Raw genomic sequence first — 24,372 nt, 5'->3', positions numbered from 1 at the left:
CTTACATTTTTTTTTGTTAACCACGTAGACTGTATATAAGAAGTAGAATGCCGTTTTAAAGCCTCAAGTTCGACTTTTGTTCATCACCATCTTGACTTTTTGCAACCAGTGAACAGGAAGTGACCATATATGGACTGAGGAGTGACGTAGAGACGCCGTATACGTCTCTGGTGTCGACCTGTCAATCATAACATAGCCCTGCCCTAAAGCATACCCTGCTTTATGGTCTGTTTGACTCTAAATGGAGCATCATTTACTAAATGAACATCATGCTGTATTGAAGAAGACTTGAAACTAGAGATTGAGACCATAAACTCATGTTTACAATGTTTACTGAGGGAATAAATCAAGAGAGAAGTAGAGTCATTTTCTCATAGACTTCTATACAACCAGAGGAGTCGCCCCCTGATGGACACTAGAGAGAATGCAGCTGTAGACACTTCAACATCAACTTCACTTTTCAGATTAACAACCAAAAAAATTATAATCAGAAAAAAGATCACAAACCACCACACAGAGTTCAGTTTTCTGAAAAGTACTTCTTTTATTAATATTTTACAATCCTTTATTCATGGTTATGTCATTATTTACTTTTTCAGCGCCACTTTGCAAGTGTCATTATTCCATGCTGTCTGACGACAACAACAACAACAACAACAAAAAAACAAAAACAAAACAAAGGAGAGGTTTGAAGAATGAGAGTCTATACAACACTTTAGTCAAGGGGCAGAGAGAGAGATTCACATTTCGGCTCTCGGATTGACTTCTCATCCCGTCCGCTTGTCAAAAAAAAAAAAAAAAAAAAAGGTAAACAAAAACAAGTTAAAAGCAGGACTGTCAGTCAAGAGAATAAGTGTTGTCTGTCTGTCTGGCTATAAAAAAGAAAAACACCCCACACTCCTCTTGAGAAGTTGCCGCCCTTTAAACAAAGAACAGGGGTCCTCGCTGTCCTCTGGGTTTTCAAAACGCCCCGCCCACTCCCCCCCCATCTCTGACAAAATAATAATACGACAATTAATCCAACAAACAAAAGACAAAGATGGTTTCTCTTCCAGGTGCTGCTCCAAACATTGGAGGATAATATTTGCATTTCAAAAAAAAAAAAAAAAAAAAAGCCTTTTTGGTGAAATGGAAAGGGCCACTGGCAGGTCAAGAGAGTGAGAACCCCCCTTAAATGATTGATACAAATATTTTCAATTTTGGTTGCGAATCTGTCGGGAGAGATTATCTAGTTGTTGTGCTGTGGCGGCGGGAGCTGCTGGCGGATACATTTCCTCATAAGATGATCTATCAAATACTTCCTGAGAAATAAAGGAAATATCTACCTGGCATGAAGAGAGGAGGAGGAGGAGAGAGAGAGGAAAAAAACAGAAAAGAATCGGAACAGGAAGGGAGTGAGAATCCAAAAATGTTTGGGTGATAAAAAAAAAACGACAAAATAATGAAAAGGATAAGCTGCTGTGTGTTCGGCAGCGGGGTTCAGGATGTGGAATGACTTGTTTTTGTGAGAGCCGGGCCGGTGTGGAGACATGAAGCAGAGAGCTGGAGGACAGAGGAGATGTGGGCAGCAGTGCTGGTGTTGCTCAGTTTGTGCTCTTCAGCACAGAGAGAAGAGGAGGTGAGGGAGGGAGGGAGGGGAGGAGGTGAGGGAAGGAGGTGAGGGAGACTAACAAACTGTCCATCCAGCTGCTGGAAGCATCCAACACCCACGACGCTCACAACGATCACTGCTGGAGCTGTTGGTGTTTAACCATCAGTTCACCAAAACAAAAAGATACTGGCTGTAACATTTACTCACTGGTCCTTTCTACTCATGCAGATTATTCGGCTTTTTTTTGTCCAGATTTGTTCGATAGAGCTTCTGTAATTTGCTTTCTTGCAGAGAGTTAGATGAGATGATTGATACTGGAAACTGTGGGAATTCTGTTTGTTTAAGAGCGATTATTTATGGCTTTACTGGGAGTTATTTACAAGAAATAATCCAACACATAACTCCCTTTAAATCTCAAATTCTTGTTTTCACACTGGATTAATCAAACAATACAAAACGTGTTTATTAGTAAAGCTAGTTCTGTTAACTTTGGACAGTCAGGCTAGCAGTTTCCCCCCGTTTCCAGTCTTTATGCTAAGCTAAGCTAACTGCCTGGTGCTTGATATTGAACGTGCAGACATGAGTGGTTTTGATCTTCTCATCTACCTCGATTTGCAAGAAAGAAATTTCCCCAAATGACCTCCACTGTGTTGGGAGTGGAGGCAGGAATCTCTATAGAACCAAAACTATCTGTATGATTAGATACCACTAAAGAAAAAAGAGCTAAACGTTTGTTTTTTGATGATAATTTGGGTGGACTGAGCCTTAAATTTAAAGAAAGGTGACCCACAGAGACGTGTGAAAGCTCGAGGGCCAAACACAGATTTTTTAAAAATAAAATATCTGACGTAAATTCAAATTTTGAGTGTGATCCTTCTGCTCCGAGAGTGCGGTGAGATAACACTGCCCACCAGGTAAAAAGAGTTTACGTTACCACCACCAGCACCTCTCCGGCTGTGTTGTCACACTCCTCCACCGCGGCTCGATGGGAGGAGGCAGGGCAGGATATTTATACACCACAAAAAGAAAAAAAACAGCTGGAGGATTCACCTGGGTGAACCGACGGCTGTGTTGGTGTACGTCAGCTCAACAAGCCCTTGTTGTAGCAGCACCAGAGGGGCAGGAGAAGGACACCGTCAGAGGAAGAGGTCGCTCATTCTGTTCAGAGGTGAAACTTACAAGAGAAAACAACAAGAAACTTAACGACCCGTAACTTAAAGAGCAGCCCATGTCTTTGGAGGAGGGATTTTCTAAACATTCATCTCTGCTCTCAATTTTTCCCCAAGTTCAATTACTCTCGAGGGGGGAAAGAATGTGTTTGTGACACTTTGATAAATAATGATGGGCACGTATTTAAGGGTGGAAGTTAATGGAAGTTCAGGTCTTTTTGAGTCTGTAAACACATTAATTACGTTTCACGATAACGTTTAGGAAGCTTTAGAACTTTCCAAATCCTTTCCAATCATTTTAACATTTCTAGTAGCAAGCTTTTTTTTTTTATTTATTTCTACCCACGAAGTAACAAGAATCTTTAGTGAAATGATGTTTAAGACTTTTAAAAGTCAGCAAAATGTGAAAGCAGAAAGAAAGTTCATTTTAGCACCACATTTTCTATTGTCTGCCCCACCAATGAAGTAAATGATATAATGCAGATTGATCTTTTTGTTTGTCCAGATATCATTAATATACTCTGTGTTGCTGGTGTATTTAGTTCAGTTTACCTGATAATCTGAGTGAATGTCCGTATAATACAGTGAAAAACAAGGCAGAACCTCGACGTTCTTACAGGTTACGGGGTCGTTAAGTTCTTGTGGCTGATCTCGAATCAGTTCACGTCCCGTCTGACCTCCTTATTTATGCTCAATTTATGAAGTTTAATTATTTGTTCACTTGAATCCTGCCCTGCTGCTCCAGACACAACACAGATTCAGTGTGTGTGTGGTTGAGGCGTCTGTTACATCAGATTCTGAGCCTTTACTTTGTGATTAACCAACTATCTTTGGTTCTGAAGGGGCTAAATAAGAAAGTTTTTAAAGCAAACATACGAAGGAGAAAAAGCTCACGATAGTCGGATTGATTTTTTTTGTGTGTGTGAGTCTCATCGGCCAAAACAAACCAGAATCTTGATATAAAGAGAGTTCCAGTTCAGAGAAAACATGGAAATAATAAAGGCCTGATTATGGAGAGGAAGAGGAGAAAGAGGAGGAAGAGGAGGGAGGGAGGGAGGGAGGGAGGAGTGATCACTGTCGGGGTGAGGATGACGAGGCAGGGGTCGGAGGGAGGTCACCCGCTCGCCCCCCCCAAACAAGACGAGGTCAAAGCCAGGAATGTCAGCAGCCGTCTTCATCCATCTGCACCCCCCCCCCGTCTCACTCTTCCTCGGCTGTCCGCTCATCCGTCCGTCTCGCTGCGGGTCACTGGAGGTCTCGGTCTTCGAGGTACCGGTACTCAAACGTGAAGCCTTCCTTCTTCCGCTGGCCCCATTTCTCATAGTCAAAGTAAATGTACGTTCCCTGAAGAGGAAAGAAGGAGAGAGAGAGAGAGAGAGAGAGAGAGAGAGAACATGATTATTATTTGAAGACAAAGAGGAGGAGTTGACGATTAAACATGCTCACGGAAAAAAAGGTTTTAGCGAAGAGTACAAATGCATCTTTCAGAGTCACTCCCAGAATGCTTTGTGTGAAAACATTCATGAGACGATAAGCTTCTGAATGGTAAATGATTCAACGGAGAGAATCTGCAGCCGCTTCTTTTCCTTTTCATATTGAGAGAAAATGTTCCTGATAATGTGCAGTGATTCTTTTATATTTTGACAGTTTGGTAACGTCATTATTTGGTAATCTTAAAAATATATCAGAACCCCGAACTTTATGTCAAATATGGATCTCAAAACAAGATCCTTGCCAAGCAAAAAAAAATTCTGGTTGTAATTTATGTGTATGCAAGTTATTATATTATATTATATTAATAATATATATTATATATATATTTCCTACTGTTCCAGACAACTGTTAATGTTTTCCATTCATAACTGCAGGGTAAAATAAATAAATAAATCAGTTCAGCAGACTTCCGTCCTTGAGTTGTCGTCACTAGAATGATTTCTTAGTCATAGATTTTAAAGGTTCAATGTCTGCACTGACAATCAGAACATATTCACATTCAGATTTTTTCATAATGCACATAAATGGATAGAAACCGACGGCTGTCTAGAACAATAGAAAAGACTTAATTCATGCAGCTCGGTTTGGTATTTTGCATTTAATCACATCTTTCAGGTCAAAGATGTGAAGCTGACCTGCTCAAACTCGTCCGTAATCGTCTTGGGTTCCTCGTGCCTCTGAAACCACATCATGTACTTTGTGTGGAACCTCCATGACTGCTTCTTCAGGGCTTTGGCTGCCAGATACTGGGCCTTAGTGCCCTGCAGAGGAGGAAGAGGAAGAGGAAGAGGAAATGAATTAGTAGGAACACGTGCAGAAAGTACAGTTTTGGTTCTGCATCTTTGATAGACCGCCTACCTCCAGGTAGTAAAAGATGAAGAAGAGGGTTTCTGTGGAAAGCCTCTGGTAGAACTCTACAGTGTCGGAGTGAGGCGGTGGCACCTGGTTGTGGAAAGGCAGGGTGGGGCAGGGGTTCCTCATCAGGTACTGCCTGTAACAAACACAGAGAGAGAGAGGGGGGGTTAGAGGGACACAACTGATGTAGGGAACGAACACCAGAAACTCGGACTGGTTGAGGTTAGAGCCTTTATTTATTTACTGTTAATAAGGATGTAAATAAATGGGTGCTGGAAATGGTAGTGCTTTTACTTTATGCTTGAAAACATCATAGTACTTTAACTTAAGTTAGGAATCTGAATACAGAGAGTACTGAAGGAAGTACGACGACAGTATGACGTTTATTATATTTGTATTATCTTATTGTATTTTATTGTCTGTGTGGTGGAAAAACACGTAAATACGTCACTGCACCTGATCCTCTCGGAGTCGGACGGGTGGGGCATGTGCGTCCACGCCGCCTCCTCCATGGCCTGTTGGTAGAGCTGGTCTTTGGAGAGGGGGACCGGCCCCAGAGGGCAGACCCCCAGTGACGGGGGGATGCTGACCTCCGACAGCGAGAGCTGAGGCGCTGACGGAGGGCCCGAGGGGGCCGTGGTGCTGCTGGGGAAGATGTCTGAAGAGAAACAGGATACGGAGACTGGAAGTCAGAGGGAAAGGAAGAGGGATGAGGGGGGAGGAAGTTGAGGGGAGTGAGAGAGGAGGTGCAGAAAAAGGGGGGAGGAATTTGGAGTGAGAGAGACAAAAGAGAGAAGTTGAGTCAGGGCTGATAACATCATCAGCAGTTTTTTTGTTCAGAGGAGGCTGAGAGTGGGAGGTGAGATGACATTTTGTTCCATTAAACTATTCTATTTCTGCTCTGTGGTAACCCTCCATCTCCTTTTAACAAGGTGCATGTGTGTGTGTGTGTGTGTGTGTGTGTGTGTACCTGGGGTGAGGTGCATGGAGGGCACGTCTCCCTCCATCCCTGAGCTGAGTGCTGCTCGCTCGGCCATGGACTTCAGGCTGCTCAGAGGCTCCTGGGGCTGATGAGGAACGACAGGGAGACTCATGGGAAAACAGATTCTACCGGACGGCGTGTGTGTGAACAGTTATCGTACCAGCGATACAGTTGTCATGGAGATCACTTTTTGTTTTTGATGTTTGTTTACAGCTGTCCGCTCCCATCAAAGATGCTTTTCATGTAAAATAAACTACATCAAATGGGCAAAATCCATCATGCGCATCCCAATTTATGAGTATTAAGACTCTTATTTTGTTAAACTCCAAACTGGTAGTAGTGGTGCAACGGATAATAAAACGTATTACATATAACTTAAATATAACTTTTGCCACGATACTAATTGCTGATCATTGGCCCATACGGATCCTTTTTTTGTTTTGTTTGAATATAGCAGCTGGTCTACAAGGCTACAGACTATTTTATTTTCCTCCAAAAACACTAAACCCTGTTATCCTTTTACTTTGTGAAAGTATGAATATGTTTTTTTTCTACATAAAAACCACAGCACTTAAATAAAGGAAACAAAGGATTGTATTTTTACTGATTAAAACAATCTTGTCATTAGTAGTTTTAATGATGTATTATAATCAGTTTGGAGCTCGTGTAAAAAAAAAAGCCATAATTTAATTCCATTTTAAATTAATTCTACAACACATCAAGTGAGGAGTTCTGATCACTGTCCACCATACAAATCTTCAAACTGTCATTTAATACAAAAACAAAAAAATTCAGTAGGAGACCGTAACAGATAAAACAACTTGTCTTTGCTACAGATTTGATCGCTCTTAAACTGCCGTTTCATCACTTGGTAATGACGCATCATAGACGTGATCTGAGACGTTTCCTCTCTGGGGTCAACTCGAGGTCACTGAAGCTCCAGAACAAACTCATGATGTTCTGTCTGTTTTCATTAATTATTTCTATGTTGTTGTTCATTATTCTCTTTTGTCAGAATGAGTTTTTGGCAGCATTTTTGCCTTAACTCCAAATCACAAAGAGACCCTAAAAATAATAACAATAACAATCCCCGCTTGGATGTCACTGTTGGCAGAATTAATTAAATCATAGTGGAAGGAAAAAAACAGTTATGAGTGTGTTTGAATGCAAATTAAAAGTCTGTGGAGATTTAGGAAACTAAATCTTTTTAAGGAAAACAAATTGCAAACAACAAAATGTAAAACGGTAAAAACTCCACCAGGTGTCATTTTCTCACCTTGATGCTGTCGGAGGACTGAGAGTAGGACAGAGGCCCGTTCAGCAGGCTGCCGCCGCTCACCGTCTTGGCCTCGCTGTAGAAGGCCGGCGACGGGGAGCAGGACGACAAACAAATAGAGCCCAGTAAACTGGAACCAGTGTCCTTACTGGGGAGACAGGAAGAGAGAGAGAGAGAGAGGATGAACAAAAGGGGGGGAAATAAAAAAGATAAATACGATAAAAACTTAATTGATTTGTTTTTTATTGGTTCTTTGTGACCTGTAACCCGCGGCATCATACTCACGGCTGATTGGCTGTTGAGGTCAAGGACAAGGGTTGGCTGCTTTGTGATTGGCTGGCACTGGTGAGGGCGGAGTCTGTTGTGCTGTCTGCTACCACAGCGCTGTAACCTGATACAGAAAACACGCACAGAGGTAAATATCACAGATTATGTGAGGGCGTTGATGTTCCGGGTCAGATACTCACTAGAGCTACCGTTCTGCTTCTGCTGGCTCGACGGCCTGACGGAGAGCGACAGGTTCCCCCCACCACGCCGCTCCCCCGATCCTGAGCTTCCCCGTTGCTCCCGATGACTCCCACTCCGCTGCCCGGCGCCAAACCTCCGACTGGGCTCAGTGACATCAGGGAGGAGCCCTGCATCCCCGACATCCCCGACATCCCCGACATCCCCGACATCCCGACATCCCGACATCCCCGACATTCCCGACATCCCAGACATCCCAGACATCCCAGACATCCCGGACATCCCGGACATCCCCGACTGACCGGAATTCAAACCCAGCATCCCGGAGCCGACGCTGGTCAACCCCGGCGCCGGGCCCAGCAGACCTCCAGACGTGGACGTCGGCCCGCCGACTGTGATGCTCCCGCTGCCGATGGAGCCCACCGAGCTGTTGGTCGTCGTGGGGTTGATGCCGATGCCGCCCAGAGAGCCCGGTAAACCAGAGCCGATCGCTCCTGAGGCGGCCGCCTGAGCGTAGGGCGCCGGGGTGGAGCCGGACAGGAGGCTCGCCATGTTGCCCAGGGACGCCGGCATCCCCGACAGGCCAAGGCTCCCGGACATCGGGCTGGTGGTGATGGAACCAGACATGCCGCCTTTCCCCAGCGAGAGCCCCAGGCTGAGGCCGAGGCTGTTGGAGGTCGGCGTTTGGCCCGACAGCGCCTGAGGCTGGGACATCGAAGTGAAGAGCCCCTGCGTGATGGCGTTGGGGGGGAGGAGGAGGAGGAGACCATGTGGCTGTGGGCGGACGCCATGGGGATGGAGATGGGCGCCGAGGAGGAGGCGCCGACCAGGTTCTTGGCCTGCTGCTGCTGTTGTTGCTGTTGCTGTTGTTGTGCCGACGGGTGCGGCGGCTGCTGGGTGGCGTTGCTGTAGCTGCCGGCGGACGTGTTGGAGAGGAGACCCCCAAGCTGCCCAGATGACTGCTGCCCCCGAGCCGCTGAGCCCTCCTCCGGCGATGGTCGCCATGGAGACGAGTGAGGATGAGGTCAGTCCCGAGACGGAGGAGGAAGAGCACGAGGAGGAGGAGGAGGAAGAGGAGGAGGATGAGGACGAGGATAATGAGGAAGAAGGGTTTCCGTTCTTCACAGGTGACTGGAAGAGAAGAAAGAAGACGTTTACGTGTTCGTCTTCTTGGAAGTGTTTTTTTTACAGGAAAATATAAACTGTTGGACGAAGACGACAAGTTTTACTAGTTCATGGATTTTTATAAAATGATCCCCCAAAAAATCCCAAACCAAAAAGAAGAAATTTTTTATATAAATTGTGACCTGTACATAAAATATATATATAAAAATATATATGACATTTTCTTTAAGAAAATAAAATAAATAAAATAAATAAAATAAATAAAATAAATAAAATAAATAAGTGCCATCCAAAAGGGGTGAAAAAAGAAGAATCATTCAGGGGTAAAAACCTTGATCACTAATAACATAAAGAAGAATTTGAGTATATTATTGGTAGATTTTGACTACTATATTCAGACACTAAGTTTCATTATTGACGTATCTATGCATGTTAAATGAAATGGTTAATTGTCTAAAAATGTGTTGGAAAACTGTTACACATTTCCCTGAGGCCAAAGTGACGCCTTTAAAATCACGTGTTTGGACCCAACAACCATCTAAACCCCAAAAATATTGAATTTATATCAATATAAAACTGAGAAAAGGCAACAAAACCCCAATTTAGAAGCTTGAACCAGCAAATGATTACCTGTTTTTCATAACTGACCAAATAAAACTCATTATTAGAGATGTTTGTTTACATAAATCCTCGTCATGATTAGGTACATGGTTTTCCTGGAGTGCAAAGAGGGACACTAACTTTCAGCGTCTTTGGACTCACCTGACCGACTTCACTGTCTGTTGAACGTCCCCTCTTCTTGTCATCTTCCGAGTTCTCCTGAAAAACACAAATGAAAAACATTAAGCCACAAAAAAACCACAAAGTTAAAAGTAAGAGGTTGTAAAAACAAGAAAAAAGAAACTAAAAGAAGCCAAATTCACGCCGATTTCAATTTGTTTTAAAACTCTCTGTGGAAAATTAAAAGTTCAGCACTGAATTAACTTTTCTCCAGGAATCACTGCGGCTTACATCACAACCTTTTACATTTCCTTTCATGCCAACTTTATGTCAGCAGCGTTTAGCAACACCACGCCTTCTCTTCTCACACATCGGACCTCTAATAGCTGCTCTCACTGAACGCCGTTCGTAGGCGGAGAGGAAGAACAGATGATATAATGACAGTAGAGCAGAACAATGAGAGCAGATGGCAGGGCACTACAATAGAAACACACAAAGGCAATTATCTCACATTTAGAGTTTAGATATTGACCTGACTTGACTCAAAGTGAACGCAATAATTGTTTTTTATTTTCAGATACTACCAATATTAGCACTATTAGTGACACATTCAAGAGGTCAATGAGGAGATGATAATACAAAAGTTATTTAATGAAGCTCAAAGCCTGTTATCACCGTAAAAAAACCATAAAACGAAATCTAAATTTGAATGAGTTGATTCATCAGATTAAATTAGCCTTTTTATTTTTATTAATCTACTTTTTCTGATGAATATAACAGTGCAGGCCTCTAGTTGTGTCGAAATAAAAGTTTTTGAAACGGCAACAAATATTGGATCAATTGAAGCAGAATATTTTGTTGGATAAAAACTTGCCTTTTTCCGATACATTTTGACTTTTGAAGTTATTAGAAAAGTCTGAAACAATCCTACGCAGCCACCACTTGGATCTAATTCTACTTATAATATAAGTGTAGCATGATGTTTAACTGCAACTCTGCAGAAATACCGGCATAAAACGAAATGCTTATACATCCCAAAAAAAAGCATTAAAATGTTGATTTAGCATTTGAATGTCAAAGTTATAAACGTAGCTTTGAAGCTAACTATTAGCTATTCGATACAGCTTTAAATAAGTTATAACTTAGTTTGTTTTTGTTCAAAAAGCCATTGATCAAAGGTTGTTTCTTCCTTAACTTGCAATTCTTTAAGAGATTTCTACTTTTTAGTGAAGAGGAAAAGGAGAAGTGAGCAATATGAAAGTCATATTTTGATTAATTGTAATTGCATGAAAACTCCAACCCTTTGTGCAAGAATATCAAACTAGTTTTGGGTTCAGTATATTTTTTGGTTCATACCGTAGTGCAGGTGGCGGGCGACGGGGGGATGGGTGAGGATGAAGTGGTGGAGTTTGGTGTGCTGCTGGAGTTCTGGAAGATCTCGTCCTCCAGTTGCGAGTTTCCCGGCGGGGAGGTGGCGACCAGCGTCTGAGCTGGAGGTTGAGAGGAGACACAGAGAGAGAAGAGTTCAGCGACGTGATCATTCATGTTTAATAGTAATAAATGTTACTTTGGTGGGTTTGATTCACTTTGAAGTTTGGAAGACACTCAAATTAACGCAAAATATGCAACTCAGCTTCTACTTTTGTTTCTAAATGTGAATCTGAATTACAGGAGCAGGAGCTAATCCAGTGTCCTACTATTCATATCAGGTGTTTTAGGCCTCACATGTACACTGATGTGACACTATAAAACAATCTCATTCAGTTCACTGGGAGAAAGATGGACTTGCAAACATTAACCGAACCTCTTGAAGTTCTCCACTACACTAAAAACAACCAAACTTTCACTAACAGCTGACAATAGTTGAGTCTTGTTTTGCTATTTTTACAAGATTACTGTCCAAGAGTACTTTTTATTCCACATTGTCAAACGTGTTGTGTTTTCAAATTTGAATCTGTAACCGTGTTGCAGGGTTTGCACAGATGATTTTATGGTTTAGAAGGCATCGTATGTTGTTATTCTGCTTTGAAATGTGGTGTTTTGTTCTCAACAGGAGTCACGTGACAAGCCTCTTCTTCTTGGCTTTACTTGCACATCTGTTGTTAACCTGAACCTTAATTTTGCTCCAAATTAATACAATTTATATTCTTATTGTGCACACGAACAAAGCAAATGAACCCCCAGCTCTTTCTCTACTTACGGATTTCGTCCAGGTCCAGGTCGTCGTACAGAAACTCGTTCTCCTCGAAGTCTGGATCCTGCGACGAGTCCAGATAATACTCCACGTCATCCTTTAGAAACACAGAACAAAATGTCAGATTAATTAAAGAAGGCAAACACACAACATGAGGTGTATCTACGAGTTTAGAAAAACGGAAATAAAAGACTTGAGCCAACCTTGATCTTCCGGATGGCGTCCACCTGCACCGAGTCGTTGTCCAGCATCCTCAGAATGGTCTCCAACATCCGGATGTGGTGTCGATGCCTTTCGATGAACTTCTTCAGCTCCTCAATCCGGTCCTGCTTATTCACAACAAGAGTGGGCATCGTGGGAGGTGTCGGCGGGGGTGAGGGTAAAAGGGGGGAGGGTAGACAATTCTGGTGTCAGTTATTGTTACTTTTCAGCCATTTAAATTATACCAAGCAGGGTGACAACCTCGTGGTTCCTCCTGAAGAACAGCTACATGAGAACAACCAAATTCAGAGTCATCAGTCTGGATCTCATTTGAGAGTTTTTAAGTTTCTTATTGGTCGAAATGTTAATTTCAGATGCCTTTCCAACCAGATACTAACAAAATTACGGCACAAACACTTTTTTATTGTACTATTTGGTATAAAAATAGTCATATCTAACATGCTGGGGATATACGTCGCCGTATTGTTCCAATGCAAAAGCACAAAAATCAATTATTCACTGAAATAGCAAGAAAAACATGTTTACAAAATGAATGCATGAAGCATGTTAAATTTTAAGGTTAAAAACACAGTGCAGGAGAGCGGAAACACATGTGCACTGCATGACGTAATGCACCATACAACAGGCCCAGCACCACTTCTTATTTTAAATATTTAATTAATGTTCTGAAGCACTTTAAATGTCATATATGTTGTATTTTCTTTGCCGTTTATTTCCATATTTCAGGTCCAACTGTGTTCTCAGAGATGTTTAAATAAAACTTAAAAGAAGATAAACAGGCGTAACACTGTGGGTCACTGGAGGAACTGATGCGATTATAAAAAATAAACTCCACGGCTGTTAGAAGACGACGGCAGAACCACTTTAGATGCATGTTGTTCGGATGCTTCTGCTGCATTAGTGGAGGCAGCAGAGTGGAACATACTAATGTGTTTCATCACAATACATATTAATGCTGCAGCATGTCAGGAGCATGAGGGTGTTTCTCTGCCGAGTGCATAGAGGCTCTATAAGCATAAATATGTCACAACGGGTCCAACTTTAAGTGCCGAGGAATGAGGAGAGCATAGAACTGAATTAAAAGTCTCATGCAGGCAAGAAACTGTTTCATAGGATCTTTTCAACACCTGGAACCAAAACAAACAAAAGCTTCAATTTAAATAAACTGGAGAGTTTTAGAGATTAGCTACAAGCTTTTTCATCCACTGACCCTAACTGCGGTCAAAAAACGAATGGTGTTTTTAAAAGTGAACTCATCAGGAACGCCCTGTCAGCTAAAAACGCCGCTCAGGCCAGCAGGAGTCCAGTAACTCGTCTGAAAGGCAGAAAGAAAACCTCATTCATAAAATATTTTGATGTGCAAAACAGTTTTTTTTCCTACTGTTGGTCAAAAGCTTTTGAAACTCTAAACTCTCTTCTCTAAAGGACCGGTGACCTGGACCTGTTTTACTGGGAAATAATTCATATTTTAGATTATTAGGGAGCAGTTGGAAAGGAAATTTCAAACTTTGCTTTAAACGTTTTCTCATCGATTAATATTTCCGAGCATTAGGTCTGATTTCGACTGGTTTCCGCCCAATTTGGCCACTTTTGTTTAAGTTGGGCTATGACAAAACGCTCGCCCTTGTTACGTTTTAAAGGTATAAAATAGTAAATAAAAAACCCCAGAAAGAAACATTTACAATCATGGACACTTCCTCTCAAGCCTGAAATGTGTTTCTGTATCAAATATACATACAGTAGATATACTCTAGATTCTTGTGGGGTCTTTTGTGCATTAGGTGTTATAAACTCATACACTCATGTATTTTTTTTTGCAATGGTGGATTCATTGTCACTGAGAATTCAGATGCTCAAAGAAGATGGAGTGTAAATATAGTGCAAGGGAGAAATCTGACATTAGTTTTCCCCCCCATCATTTTGCCAAGATTTTTGCCTTTAAAAACAGACTAAAAGCAAAAAGGAAATTGAATATTGTCACCATAAGAAAACTACTAGCCAGAGCAGAGAACTGAGAAACAAAGTCTGTCCTACGTTCTTGGTCGGATAATCTAACAAAAATAAACCCCTCTGGGTCTCATTTACATAAATATCCATTATGCAAATTAGAAAAACGAGCCATTTACAGAGAAAGTGATCTATAATCAAATAAATATATGTTCCGTGGCATTGTAAATCTTTCTGACATTGCAGGTATGAAGTATGAACAATGTACGTAGGTCCTGATTGTGCTTATGTGCTTTGAAACCCTCTGTTCATTGAGGATAAAGCCAAAGAGGTTTTTCTATAAATGAAGCCCCCCGGAGAGGACTTTAAAGTAAAAAGTGAGTGAGCCGGAGAGAAAGTGAAAGAAGAAACGGTCAGTAAGGTTATCTTCATCGGGCAGAGAGAGGAGATAAATGTAGGACACACTATCTGACCTCTCCACCGGCCGATCTGTGTCAGCAACAGAGACAAATAACCAGGAAGGAAGAGAAAAAGAGTGAATGGATCAGAGGATGAGGACAGACTGACCTCTTTGTCTCCTTTCTTTTTTCTCGTCTGGACTGAAAGAGACTCCACTTCGCTCTCAAACTGGTCCACCTGCATGTTCAGCGTGTCTATCGTATTCTGGAGGAAACAGAGATTAAGAAAAGGGTTAATAGTGTGACGGGGATCCTAAACACATAGTCAAATCAACTATTAATATTAGATTTATCATTTAAATCTTTTACTTTTCTATATTTTATGTGATAGTAGACTGAAGATCTCTGTTTTTTGGACAAACAAGTGATTTGAGGACATTTGCACAATGTTTTTAGGTAATTGTAGGTGTGAAAAATAGGACGTTTTCAATATATTCCAACTCTTTCTTAGACAAAATGTATGAAAGATGACAATCAAGTCTCTCTTATCTTATCTTAATTGTTTCATCCACTAATAGAGAAAAATAATCAACTAATCAAACAATATTGAAAACAAGCCCTTGCTTCAAGTGGTAAAATTTGTCAAATAAATCAAGATTTAATAAAATGTTGTGCAATTACTTTGATATCACAAACTGCCCGAATGACTTACAAAATATATTTTTACAGATTAAATGTGTGAGAAACTATCAATAGTAAAGGTGTCCGACCGCCAACACTGCAAAGACATATTTAAATAAATTGTTTTGCTATATTTACACTATAAACATAAGTAAGAAATTAAGTTCACACATATGTTTCCTCTCTGCATAATGTAAATATAAGTGAACTCTTACTCGCTGATGTATTAATGTGAGTGGCTGCTGGTTAATGAGGTTTTCAGTCTTTGTTTTTCTCAAAGTTCAGACATTGTTTTGTCTTCATTTTGGTTTTGGTTCTGCTTTTTTTTCCACTTTCAGTTCCAGATTTTGTTAAAACTATTCTCAGCGGCAAAATCCGTTATGAGCGAAGTCACCTCGGACTCAAACCACTTGCTGATATGGGCAGTGCATGGATCATTTTTGAGACAACGCTCCTCACCGTTAGCCACGTGCCGACCTCCTCCTTCTCTTTCTGGGCCGGGTCCACCTTCTGGGCCAGACCCAAACCTTCTTTTGAGTACGCTTTCGTCTTGGTTTCTCTCTCCACTATTTTGAACCGCTCCATTTGCTGCAGACGGACACAAACAAAGAAACAAACAAATTACTGATAAACATTCAACAATTTGCAATATACAGACAAACGTTAGTACAAAGACACAAAAGAATACAAAGCGACGAGAGTTCAATTGAATTTCAAATACTCTTATCACCCAGAAAATAGAGCAAAATAACATGTTTTTTTATTTTTTCTGTTCTTTAATGATCTTAACAATGACAGATCTGTAAAATAGAAGAATTCTACAATACTGAATGGAAGTCTGGCACTAGAGGAGCCAATAAAGCCCACTCATCAGACCACATACTGTCTCTTACTGAAGGTTTTTACAGTCTCTTCAGTGTTTTGAACACCCAATCTGCATTCAGGAGGCTCTGAACTGTAACAGAAATGTCAAACATCTGTATCTCCGTGAAAACATCTAGTAAGTTGTGATGTTTCCAACAAACCGCGGCCGCTTCCTGCAGGACGTGTAATTTCTGGTCGACTAACCCAAAAACCACAGGAAGCCTTGGAGAGCAGATTTGGGATAAAAACCAGCTCGTGGAGATCAGAGGGAGCTGGCGAGTCGCTCTCGTCCCTCATTGTGCGGGCAGGTGGCTCACATTCAGCCCCTCTCAATAACCCTCATCAAAAAGGCTCACGTGGCGAGCTACGCTACGGAGCAGGTGTTCGGATATATCGGACCGGCTCCCATGATAACCGGCTCTCAGCGCTAAAAAGCCATAATGAGCGTCTCCTGGGTGCAGTTCTTTATTTAAAAAGGGGAAATCTGAGGAATTATTTTGGCAACATTTTTTATCCGTTATGTTTGGCGCTCCAGAAGGGACAGAAAATGTATTTATTGCTCTCCAGAGGGTTTGTGTTGGATATTCATATGATAAAGCTGTCAAAACAAAGTTATATTAAGAAGGATAATTTTTTAACTGTGTTTATATCTTTTTAGAAGCTCTATGTCTTTATGGTCGTCTTCATTAAATGTCTTGTGGTGTTTTAAATGCCATGTGGTGAATTCTGAGACAATTTACCACATTACTTATAATAAAGTCAAGTAATAATATCAACTGACATATATAGTATTATTCACCCATTTAGGTATAATATACATTCATATATATATATATATCACATTTTCCTCTTTTTGCACTAGGCCAAAACAATATACGAATTTGTTTCTGTTCTGGCCTGTTCTATTCCATAAACTCTGCGATAACTTTAAAAAGGTTTCAAAAAGGTCAAGACTGAACTTCTAAACCCTTCAAAAATATGATTTTTACATAAAACGTGGTCAATGACAAAGAAATAAAACACCAGTATTTTGATTGTTATCAGTGGGTAAATAATAAAAAAAATAATTTACTCCTGAAGTCAAATATTGGCAGATAAATTTAGATAAACTGGTCATCTATAACCTGATATGTCACTGAAAAAGCTACGTAGTCGCCCTACACAGGTCATAATTCATTCGTCATCATTTACAAAGACCTGGACTTTGTCAAACACATTTTTCTAAAGACTTCCCAGAGTTCAGAGCAAACACAATCCTCCAGAGTCAACACGGGTCCTGCAGGGAGAGTTACAACGAACACCACGGGTCCTACTCACCGTTTCTATGAGTTTGCGGTTCTCTACTAGCTGCCTTTTGTCTTTGATCTCGTTGGATGCCACCCACGTCTTGATCTGGTCTCGAAGACGCTGTGGGACCAGAAGAAGAAGAAGGAGAGGGCGAGAGAGAATGGGAGAGACAAAGAGAGAGAGAGAGATGCAGATACATCAGTGATTGCGTGCAGAGACTCGTCCTCAACAGTCATGGATGTTGAACTTGGTGTCCACAGGAAGCAAACAGGCTTGGCTTGGAGTTTGGTCCTCATGGTGACGCACCGAGATGAAGCACACACTGACTCTGGCTGACCAAGAAGATATTTAATACTCCACAACACACACATACACACACCTGTGTGTGTGTGTGTGTGTGTGTGTGTGTGTGTGTGTGTGTGTGTGTGTGTGTGTGTGTGTGAAGGTTAAACAATGTCAGATCAGCAAACAATCAATGTCCTTTCAGCCAATTTCGGGGCCCAAAACTGGAAACAACTCAGACCTCAAATAGTCAACTGTGGCTGTTTCACTTGCTGATTATCTAGAAATCAGACCCTTTATACACCTGGTATTAACACAAAATCTGTATATGTATCAGGGCTGTACCGAATAGTTTGAAGCTTCATTCATAAGGTTGACATTCAAAGTCTAAATCATCATCCAAATGCTGCACAGCTTCTTTTTTTGGACGACTTTTCAATCTGTTTAAACCCGGTGTATTTGTACAGCTGCAGAGAAAGATCAGGTTAAACTAACATACTATTTATAGAATAGATTTCAGTGGTTGCTGTGTAGGATTGTTTCCGACTCGTGTGATCAAAACATTTCCAACCTCAGAGTGTTGTTAAGTTGAAAATGTATTAAAAATTAGATATAACCATTTCCAAACTCCAAATGTGTTTTTATCTAACAAAATATTCTGCTTCAATCCAAATTTGTTGGCATTTAGCTTTTCAAAAAAAGCTTTTTTGCTGAGCACAAAGGGAAGCACGCACCTGTGTTAACAGGGCGACCAGCAGCAATCTAACAGCACCATGAATGACATTTACATCACCACAATGACAAAATATGTATCTTTCCCTTTTCTTAAGGGGGATGACATCATAAAATATGACGACAGACATTAAAAGCTTCCTTCGAAGACTTAAATATAAGCTTGAATGTAAAAATAAATGTTTACCTGTAGCTTTTTAATCTCTTTCTTGAGGTCTGCTTCATATTTCTCCTTCTGGTTCGCGTTGGCTGCATTGTGAAGCTGCGACAGGAAAAAGAAACAACAGCATCAAACGAGGTCTCGTCCAAAAATAATAATACAGCAAGTGCCTTTGTTTTATAAATATATCCCGTAAATACTTTAAAGAACATATGTATTAAAAATAATATATATTAATATACTACGTCAATATCTGTTACAAGTTTTGCCGGCCTGAAAATGAAGTATTGTGGATTACAGTAGATTACAACTTGTACAGGCACAGGACAGTAAATGTACATGTTCATACTCTCATAATCAGCTTTATATATATAAAAAGGCAGTTAAAATAAATACACACTATGCAAATAAATACACACTTTAAATAAAATACAGGCTATTAATTATATAAAAAAAGTGTAAAATGCACATTTTGAATTATTGCACTGAACTTTGTTCACTCTTACATTTTTAATTCCTCCATTTGTTTTAGCTTTGTGCAACTCTATTGATCTCTGTGGAGAAATTTCAAGTTTGTTGCAGCAGCAAAGGAAACACAATTAATTATGGGGAAAAAAAGTTATACACATTACAACCACATCAGCACAATAATTACAGGATATAATGAAGGAAAAAAGGTCAACTGGGATGCTTGGTAACTAAAACACTGACGACTTTCTGCCTCTTTATTAGCATAACAGATCTCAGCGCTGCTGTTAGCGCTGTTTTAATAACAGCTCAGTTTATTAGCAGTATCAGGAGTATAAAACATTCTGTTGAGGTGATTTTTTTTTTTTTTTTTAAAGGACCGCTGTTGCTATGGAAGCTTTCGTCACAGCTAACAACAGAAAATCAGAGGCAGAAAATGAAATTAATTAATCAAATGCAGCAAAAACAAAGACATTTTTCACAAAACACAAAAACATTTCCTTCTCATAGATGTTCTTCAATCTTTATCTAACTAATAAAACATCAAAAGACGAAATTCAACAGGATTTTTCAACATTATTTTCCCAAATTAGCACAAATATAATGACATTTAGTGGCTGGAACAATTAATCGATTGGCACCAATAATTGTGATAATTGTTTTGAGATTTTTCTATAACACAGTTCTCTGGTTTTAGCTTCTCTTTGATAGTTTTTTTTTTTTTTTTTAATGTCCCAATTTTCTATCACTTTATGGATTGGTTCCAGCTTAACCATTTGATTTTAATATTTTTACATTTTTGGACTCTGGATAAGAAATACAAAGGGGCTCTGGGAAATAAATGATTGGGACTATTTTCTTGCAATCTTAACAAACTATAGTAAAGCCCCCAATCTTTCCTCACCTTTTGCCAAATGTCTTCAAACTGTTCGACTCCTTCCGCTACTTTTTTCAGACATCGATCTATTTCCCCTGGATGAGAAGAGATGAGCGGAATTAGAAACCAGAAAAAGCAATACTGATTACACTAAAAGTGAATATAAACTTCATAAACACATAGGGCCGGTTCCAAAAAAGCAGATTTAACTGATTATCTGGAGTAAAAACAAGTCATTCCATGTTCCAGTTTTGAGAGTTTATCCAGGTAACATAGCCTGCTTCTTATATAACAAACACACACACACATTAACACACATGCAGGGACAACAAACACGCCACATAACAGCAGAGCGTTTACAAATTGTGTTTGACATCCTTATGAAATATGCATATCTTAAAAAGGTACATTAGGCTTAAGGCTTCAACGTTAATGTTTTTTTCCCCACTTGCTGGTTGCAAGATTACCCTCCGCCATCGTCTCATGAATGCACATTTGGTACTTTGCATGTACAACTCTTAACAGTAATGAGAAGAAGGCAAGATGGAGCGAAAAACTATGGGCATATTTTTATCTTTATTATGCCGCAGAGCTGATGGCTTTGGTGCCGAGTGTAACACAGAAAGAAACACACATATGGGATGTTATCTTTTAAATTCCTGAATTGGATTGAAATGGTTTCTTGCATCTGATCCACATTGGACTTGCGGCCATGTGTCTGAGCAGGAAACAGAAATATCTTTAAAAAATATATATATCCTAGAGAATGTCCACACGGCTTAACATTTCAACCAATAGGCTTTAGATGCTACTCAGTCAATCTTAAATTAACCACATATACTCTATTAAGCACAGGTTTTTTTTAAGCAAATTTGGCCTGGAAACTTCTATTCTCAAATTCCATGACTTTTAAGTTTTTTTTGTTGACCGAATAAACCCTGTGTTGTGTTCACGACTGCCCAAAGAACCGTACCAAGGGTTAAAATGCAAAAGATTTCAAACAAAACAGACTAAATGTTGGATAAAAGCGCTCTAAAAGAGTAAATAAATTCAAGTTTTAGGACACAGAAAAAGCTTTCCGGCTCATTTAAAACAGTACATCTCGTCTCTTAATTCGGCTTCTATTATATTGATGTTTTTCTGGTTGTTAATTGATCGATGTTTCAATTGCTAGTGGAGAAAGGAGGAGTGACGAGGAAAGATGTGAACGAACTGTAGTTTGGCCTTGAACAGCCTCGATGTTAAGACTCTGCAGCGGGGGTGTTATTTTTAGATGAAAGTCTACCTCCTCGGTAATAATACATTACAACTTGACAGAGACTAGTTGGTGCTTGTGCTTAATCTTTTCTTCTTCATGAGGGAGATTTTAAGGTGAGATATTAGTTGAGTGAGGCCTGCTGAGAATCAATCCTTTGAGAAAAGTGTGTCTACTTCTGCTTCATAACGTTTACATTTTTCAAAATAAAAGCGCTGAGAACAGATCAGAGGAGCAGCAGAGATCCTGTTTGAGGTCTGAAAGATGCTCTGGTGTCTGTTAGAGTCTGTTAGAGTCTGTAGACGTGTGCCAGCATCGTGAGCAGACTTTTGGATAGATGTCCGACAAAACACACAGTGTTTACCAAACCAAAACGGTAAAGGAAAACAAACAGAAACCTTTGAACATAGATACAGGTATCAATAACGCTCATTGAATACTGCAATATTTACATATCGTAGACATATTTTGGTAAACTATCAGTTGAATAAATAGAACTGACAAATCATGGTACGTATGAAATGGATACCACAGTAGTAAAAATCTAAATAGCAATCCGTCTCACATTTTGCATTAAGGACGCAGCGATTCATCTGCAGAAAACATATTCACTAATATTTGATGATATCTGCAAATGAGACGAAGTTCACTGATGGCTTTGGGTGATGTTTATGTATTTTGTAGCATTAGTTCTGCACAGGTTTATATGTACTGGTGGGTTAAATGTATTTGGGGTCCGATTTGGACAACAGTTGCCGACATATGTTGCTTCTGCTGCAGCTGCTGGTTTGGAGAAGAAGCAACCGTCTGGTAAAGACGAAAAAAGGGCAACGTGTGTCGTGCACACGTGAGGTAAAATAATCTACAGCCTATTGTGGTAAAAGTAAATTAAAATGTCGGCAGTAAGAGAGTATCACACCGCCTCTGAGAAAGATTAGCACAAAAAAGAACATTGTATTCTGGATGAAAAACACAATAAATTAAAGATATGATGACCTGAGGGCTGAAAACAAATCTCTTTGAGTAGTTAGTTGTATCGCAGCTTAAAAGGCCTTTGAAGCCGTTACTTTTCAAAAAGAGAATGTTTTTAAATTGAAAAGAAGGCTATATTAAACTGTTGTTTCATAAATCTGTATGATTAAATTTCATGCTCATGGTGTAATTAAATCCTTAATGACTTGAAAACTGTTCCGTTGTTTTATCTAAAATGAAGATTTAGTAGTTTCTCTGGCACAAAAGGGAGAAAATACACAATAACAGCAACAAAAAACATCGGTATCTGCACAGAATTTCACAATAGATCCATCTCTTGTATGCATCATTAATCCATTATGTCTCAATACACAAAGATATTCATTTGCCATCTTGAAACAGTTTCAAGATTATACCAGAAAATCAGTTGCAGATGCTTCTTTGTTGAAGTGGTAAACTAACAAAAACTCAATGGACACGGAATGAATACACATGACATGTAGTTGAATTTTTGGAGGTGTGCACGTTTGCTTTTCTGCAAGATACAGTTGTCTTTAAACTGGAGCTGCATGAATTAGACAATAAATCGTTTAAAAAAACTGTTTTTAATCTTTTTTAAGCAAATATTTCAAAAGTTTGATGGTTGCAGGTCCTCAAAATGTTAGAATGAACTGCTTTCTTTTGTTTAACATAACATTAAACGGAGTATGATTTGATTTTGGACTGTGGGTCGGACAATACAAGACACTTGATGAAGTCTTTTTGGGATCTACTCAGCAGAAAAAAAAGACAGATACTGACACTGCAAATCTGTGCGTGACATAATAAACTACGTACCAATGCTTCTTTATGTTATCCGAAGCCACAGAAACCAAAACCAGATTTATTCCTGACTCCCTTTTGGAGCCAAAAAGCCTCCCAACCTGGCAGGATGACAGTTTACACAACTCCGCAAGCGAGCTGCTTGTGAGAGCTCATGTGACTTTTGTTTACAAGCCCTGCTTCTCTTCCATCCGAGCAAAGTGAAACTAAAATAAAGTTATTTTTTCCACTTCTGGGTCACACACATAACAAAAGAAATCACTCACATAGCAGCAGAAGGTGTGATCGCTCTAAAGCCGTAACAATGTTCTAATCTTGAGTTTGAACCTACTTAAAGAGACAGATGGGTGTGGAGTTTGTCAACAGGGATGCCGTCAGGGGACTTTCCGATCACGGCAGGGTAAAATGCGGCCATTCCTGTATTACCTTATAGAATTTGTGGTAAAACTTACCCACCTGGAACCTGATCGGACCACAATTAATCCTACACACACACACTCACCTTGAAGTTTCCTTTTATCGGCCATGGCTGATGACTAGGATGATGTCTTCATGCCTTCTTTCACTGCAGAAAACACAGACAAAATAAGGTTTATATATGTATTTATTGGTTTAATTAAACAGGGAACGTGCACATTAATAAATACTACAGCAAATGAACATGTTTTCTTTTTCATTAAAGAATATGCAGCAGGAAACCTTCACAAAGACAAACCTGCTGATGGGGAAAATAGGTGGGAATGAGGACAAACATTAATAAGAGACAACTTTCTGCCTTATTATTAAGTAGCCGTCCTGCTGAAGCGTCTTTGGGAGACACACTGAATCCCTGAAGATGGAGCTGTGGATGAACGTGACCTTTATCCTCCAAAATGTCCTTACAGGAATCAGCTGTAACTAACAGAAACATCCTCCCTTGGATATTTTTATGCTTTTTTTAATTAATCTGTGATGTTTAATGTATTCAATGAGTCATTTCTAGTGTTGCACATCAGCTGGTGATGTTTACATCTTTCCAAAATGTTTTTCAACAACACCGAGAGAACAAGTTTGAGCATGTTCCACTCCCATTGCCTCATTATTTACATGCTTCAGCTGCTTCCTGGAGCTTCAAGTTGTGTTTGTATGCATTTCTGCAGCATTTGATACCAAAACCTACTGATAGTACTACATATTTAAAGTTGATAAAATCCTATTCTGCAATCAAACTGCTTTTGGGGGATAAGACCTTTGTTAGATGAGATTCCAGTGTCTGATCTGCATGTCTGGGTGTCCTGAAGAGAAAATAACAGTAGTAATAATAGTGATTTTATGTTATAGTTTGTTTTGTATTACTTCCCTGAAACGAAAACTTGCACAGTGTGAAATCAGATTGATGCCTTGGCAAACAACAATAAGGCAAATGAAAATACGTGGATGAAGCAGTAACGTTTTGCAAGATGACGTGGTTAAAATGTGGACTTATTTGTTGACAAACGCCTTCATTTTAAATAATACTTCAATAAAAACATGGAGCCCTGATGGTCTATCCTGT

General features: G+C 39.9%; 1 protein-coding gene across 1 annotated transcript in view; it reads right to left on the bottom strand.

The window, feature by feature from the left end:
* Positions 1-533: 533 nt before the first annotated feature.
* Positions 534-24,372, bottom strand: part of LOC129096839 (CCR4-NOT transcription complex subunit 3-like) — a 25,784-nt gene continuing 1,945 nt past the window's right edge. Inside the window, 21 exon segments of the mRNA XM_054605516.1 lie at positions 534-4,104; positions 4,890-5,015; positions 5,113-5,245; positions 5,566-5,791; positions 6,080-6,176; positions 7,368-7,515; positions 7,653-7,758; positions 7,835-8,584; positions 8,587-8,798; positions 8,800-8,963; positions 9,720-9,776; positions 11,034-11,167; positions 11,878-11,968; positions 12,075-12,197; positions 14,608-14,703; positions 15,579-15,707; positions 17,301-17,390; positions 18,472-18,546; positions 18,951-18,998; positions 19,817-19,884; positions 23,341-23,403. Of these exon segments, the coding sequence (XP_054461491.1) occupies positions 4,006-4,104; positions 4,890-5,015; positions 5,113-5,245; positions 5,566-5,791; positions 6,080-6,176; positions 7,368-7,515; positions 7,653-7,758; positions 7,835-8,584; positions 8,587-8,798; positions 8,800-8,963; positions 9,720-9,776; positions 11,034-11,167; positions 11,878-11,968; positions 12,075-12,197; positions 14,608-14,703; positions 15,579-15,707; positions 17,301-17,390; positions 18,472-18,546; positions 18,951-18,998; positions 19,817-19,884; positions 23,341-23,365 (2,997 nt within the window). The 5' untranslated portion in view covers positions 23,366-23,403 and the 3' untranslated portion in view covers positions 534-4,005.

Source organism: Anoplopoma fimbria, chromosome 10, assembly GCF_027596085.1.
Source record: "Anoplopoma fimbria isolate UVic2021 breed Golden Eagle Sablefish chromosome 10, Afim_UVic_2022, whole genome shotgun sequence".
Taxonomy (NCBI): domain Eukaryota; kingdom Metazoa; phylum Chordata; class Actinopteri; order Perciformes; family Anoplopomatidae; genus Anoplopoma; species Anoplopoma fimbria.
Note: the sequence above shows the minus strand (reverse complement) of the source record. Positions and strands in the feature narration are given on the sequence as shown.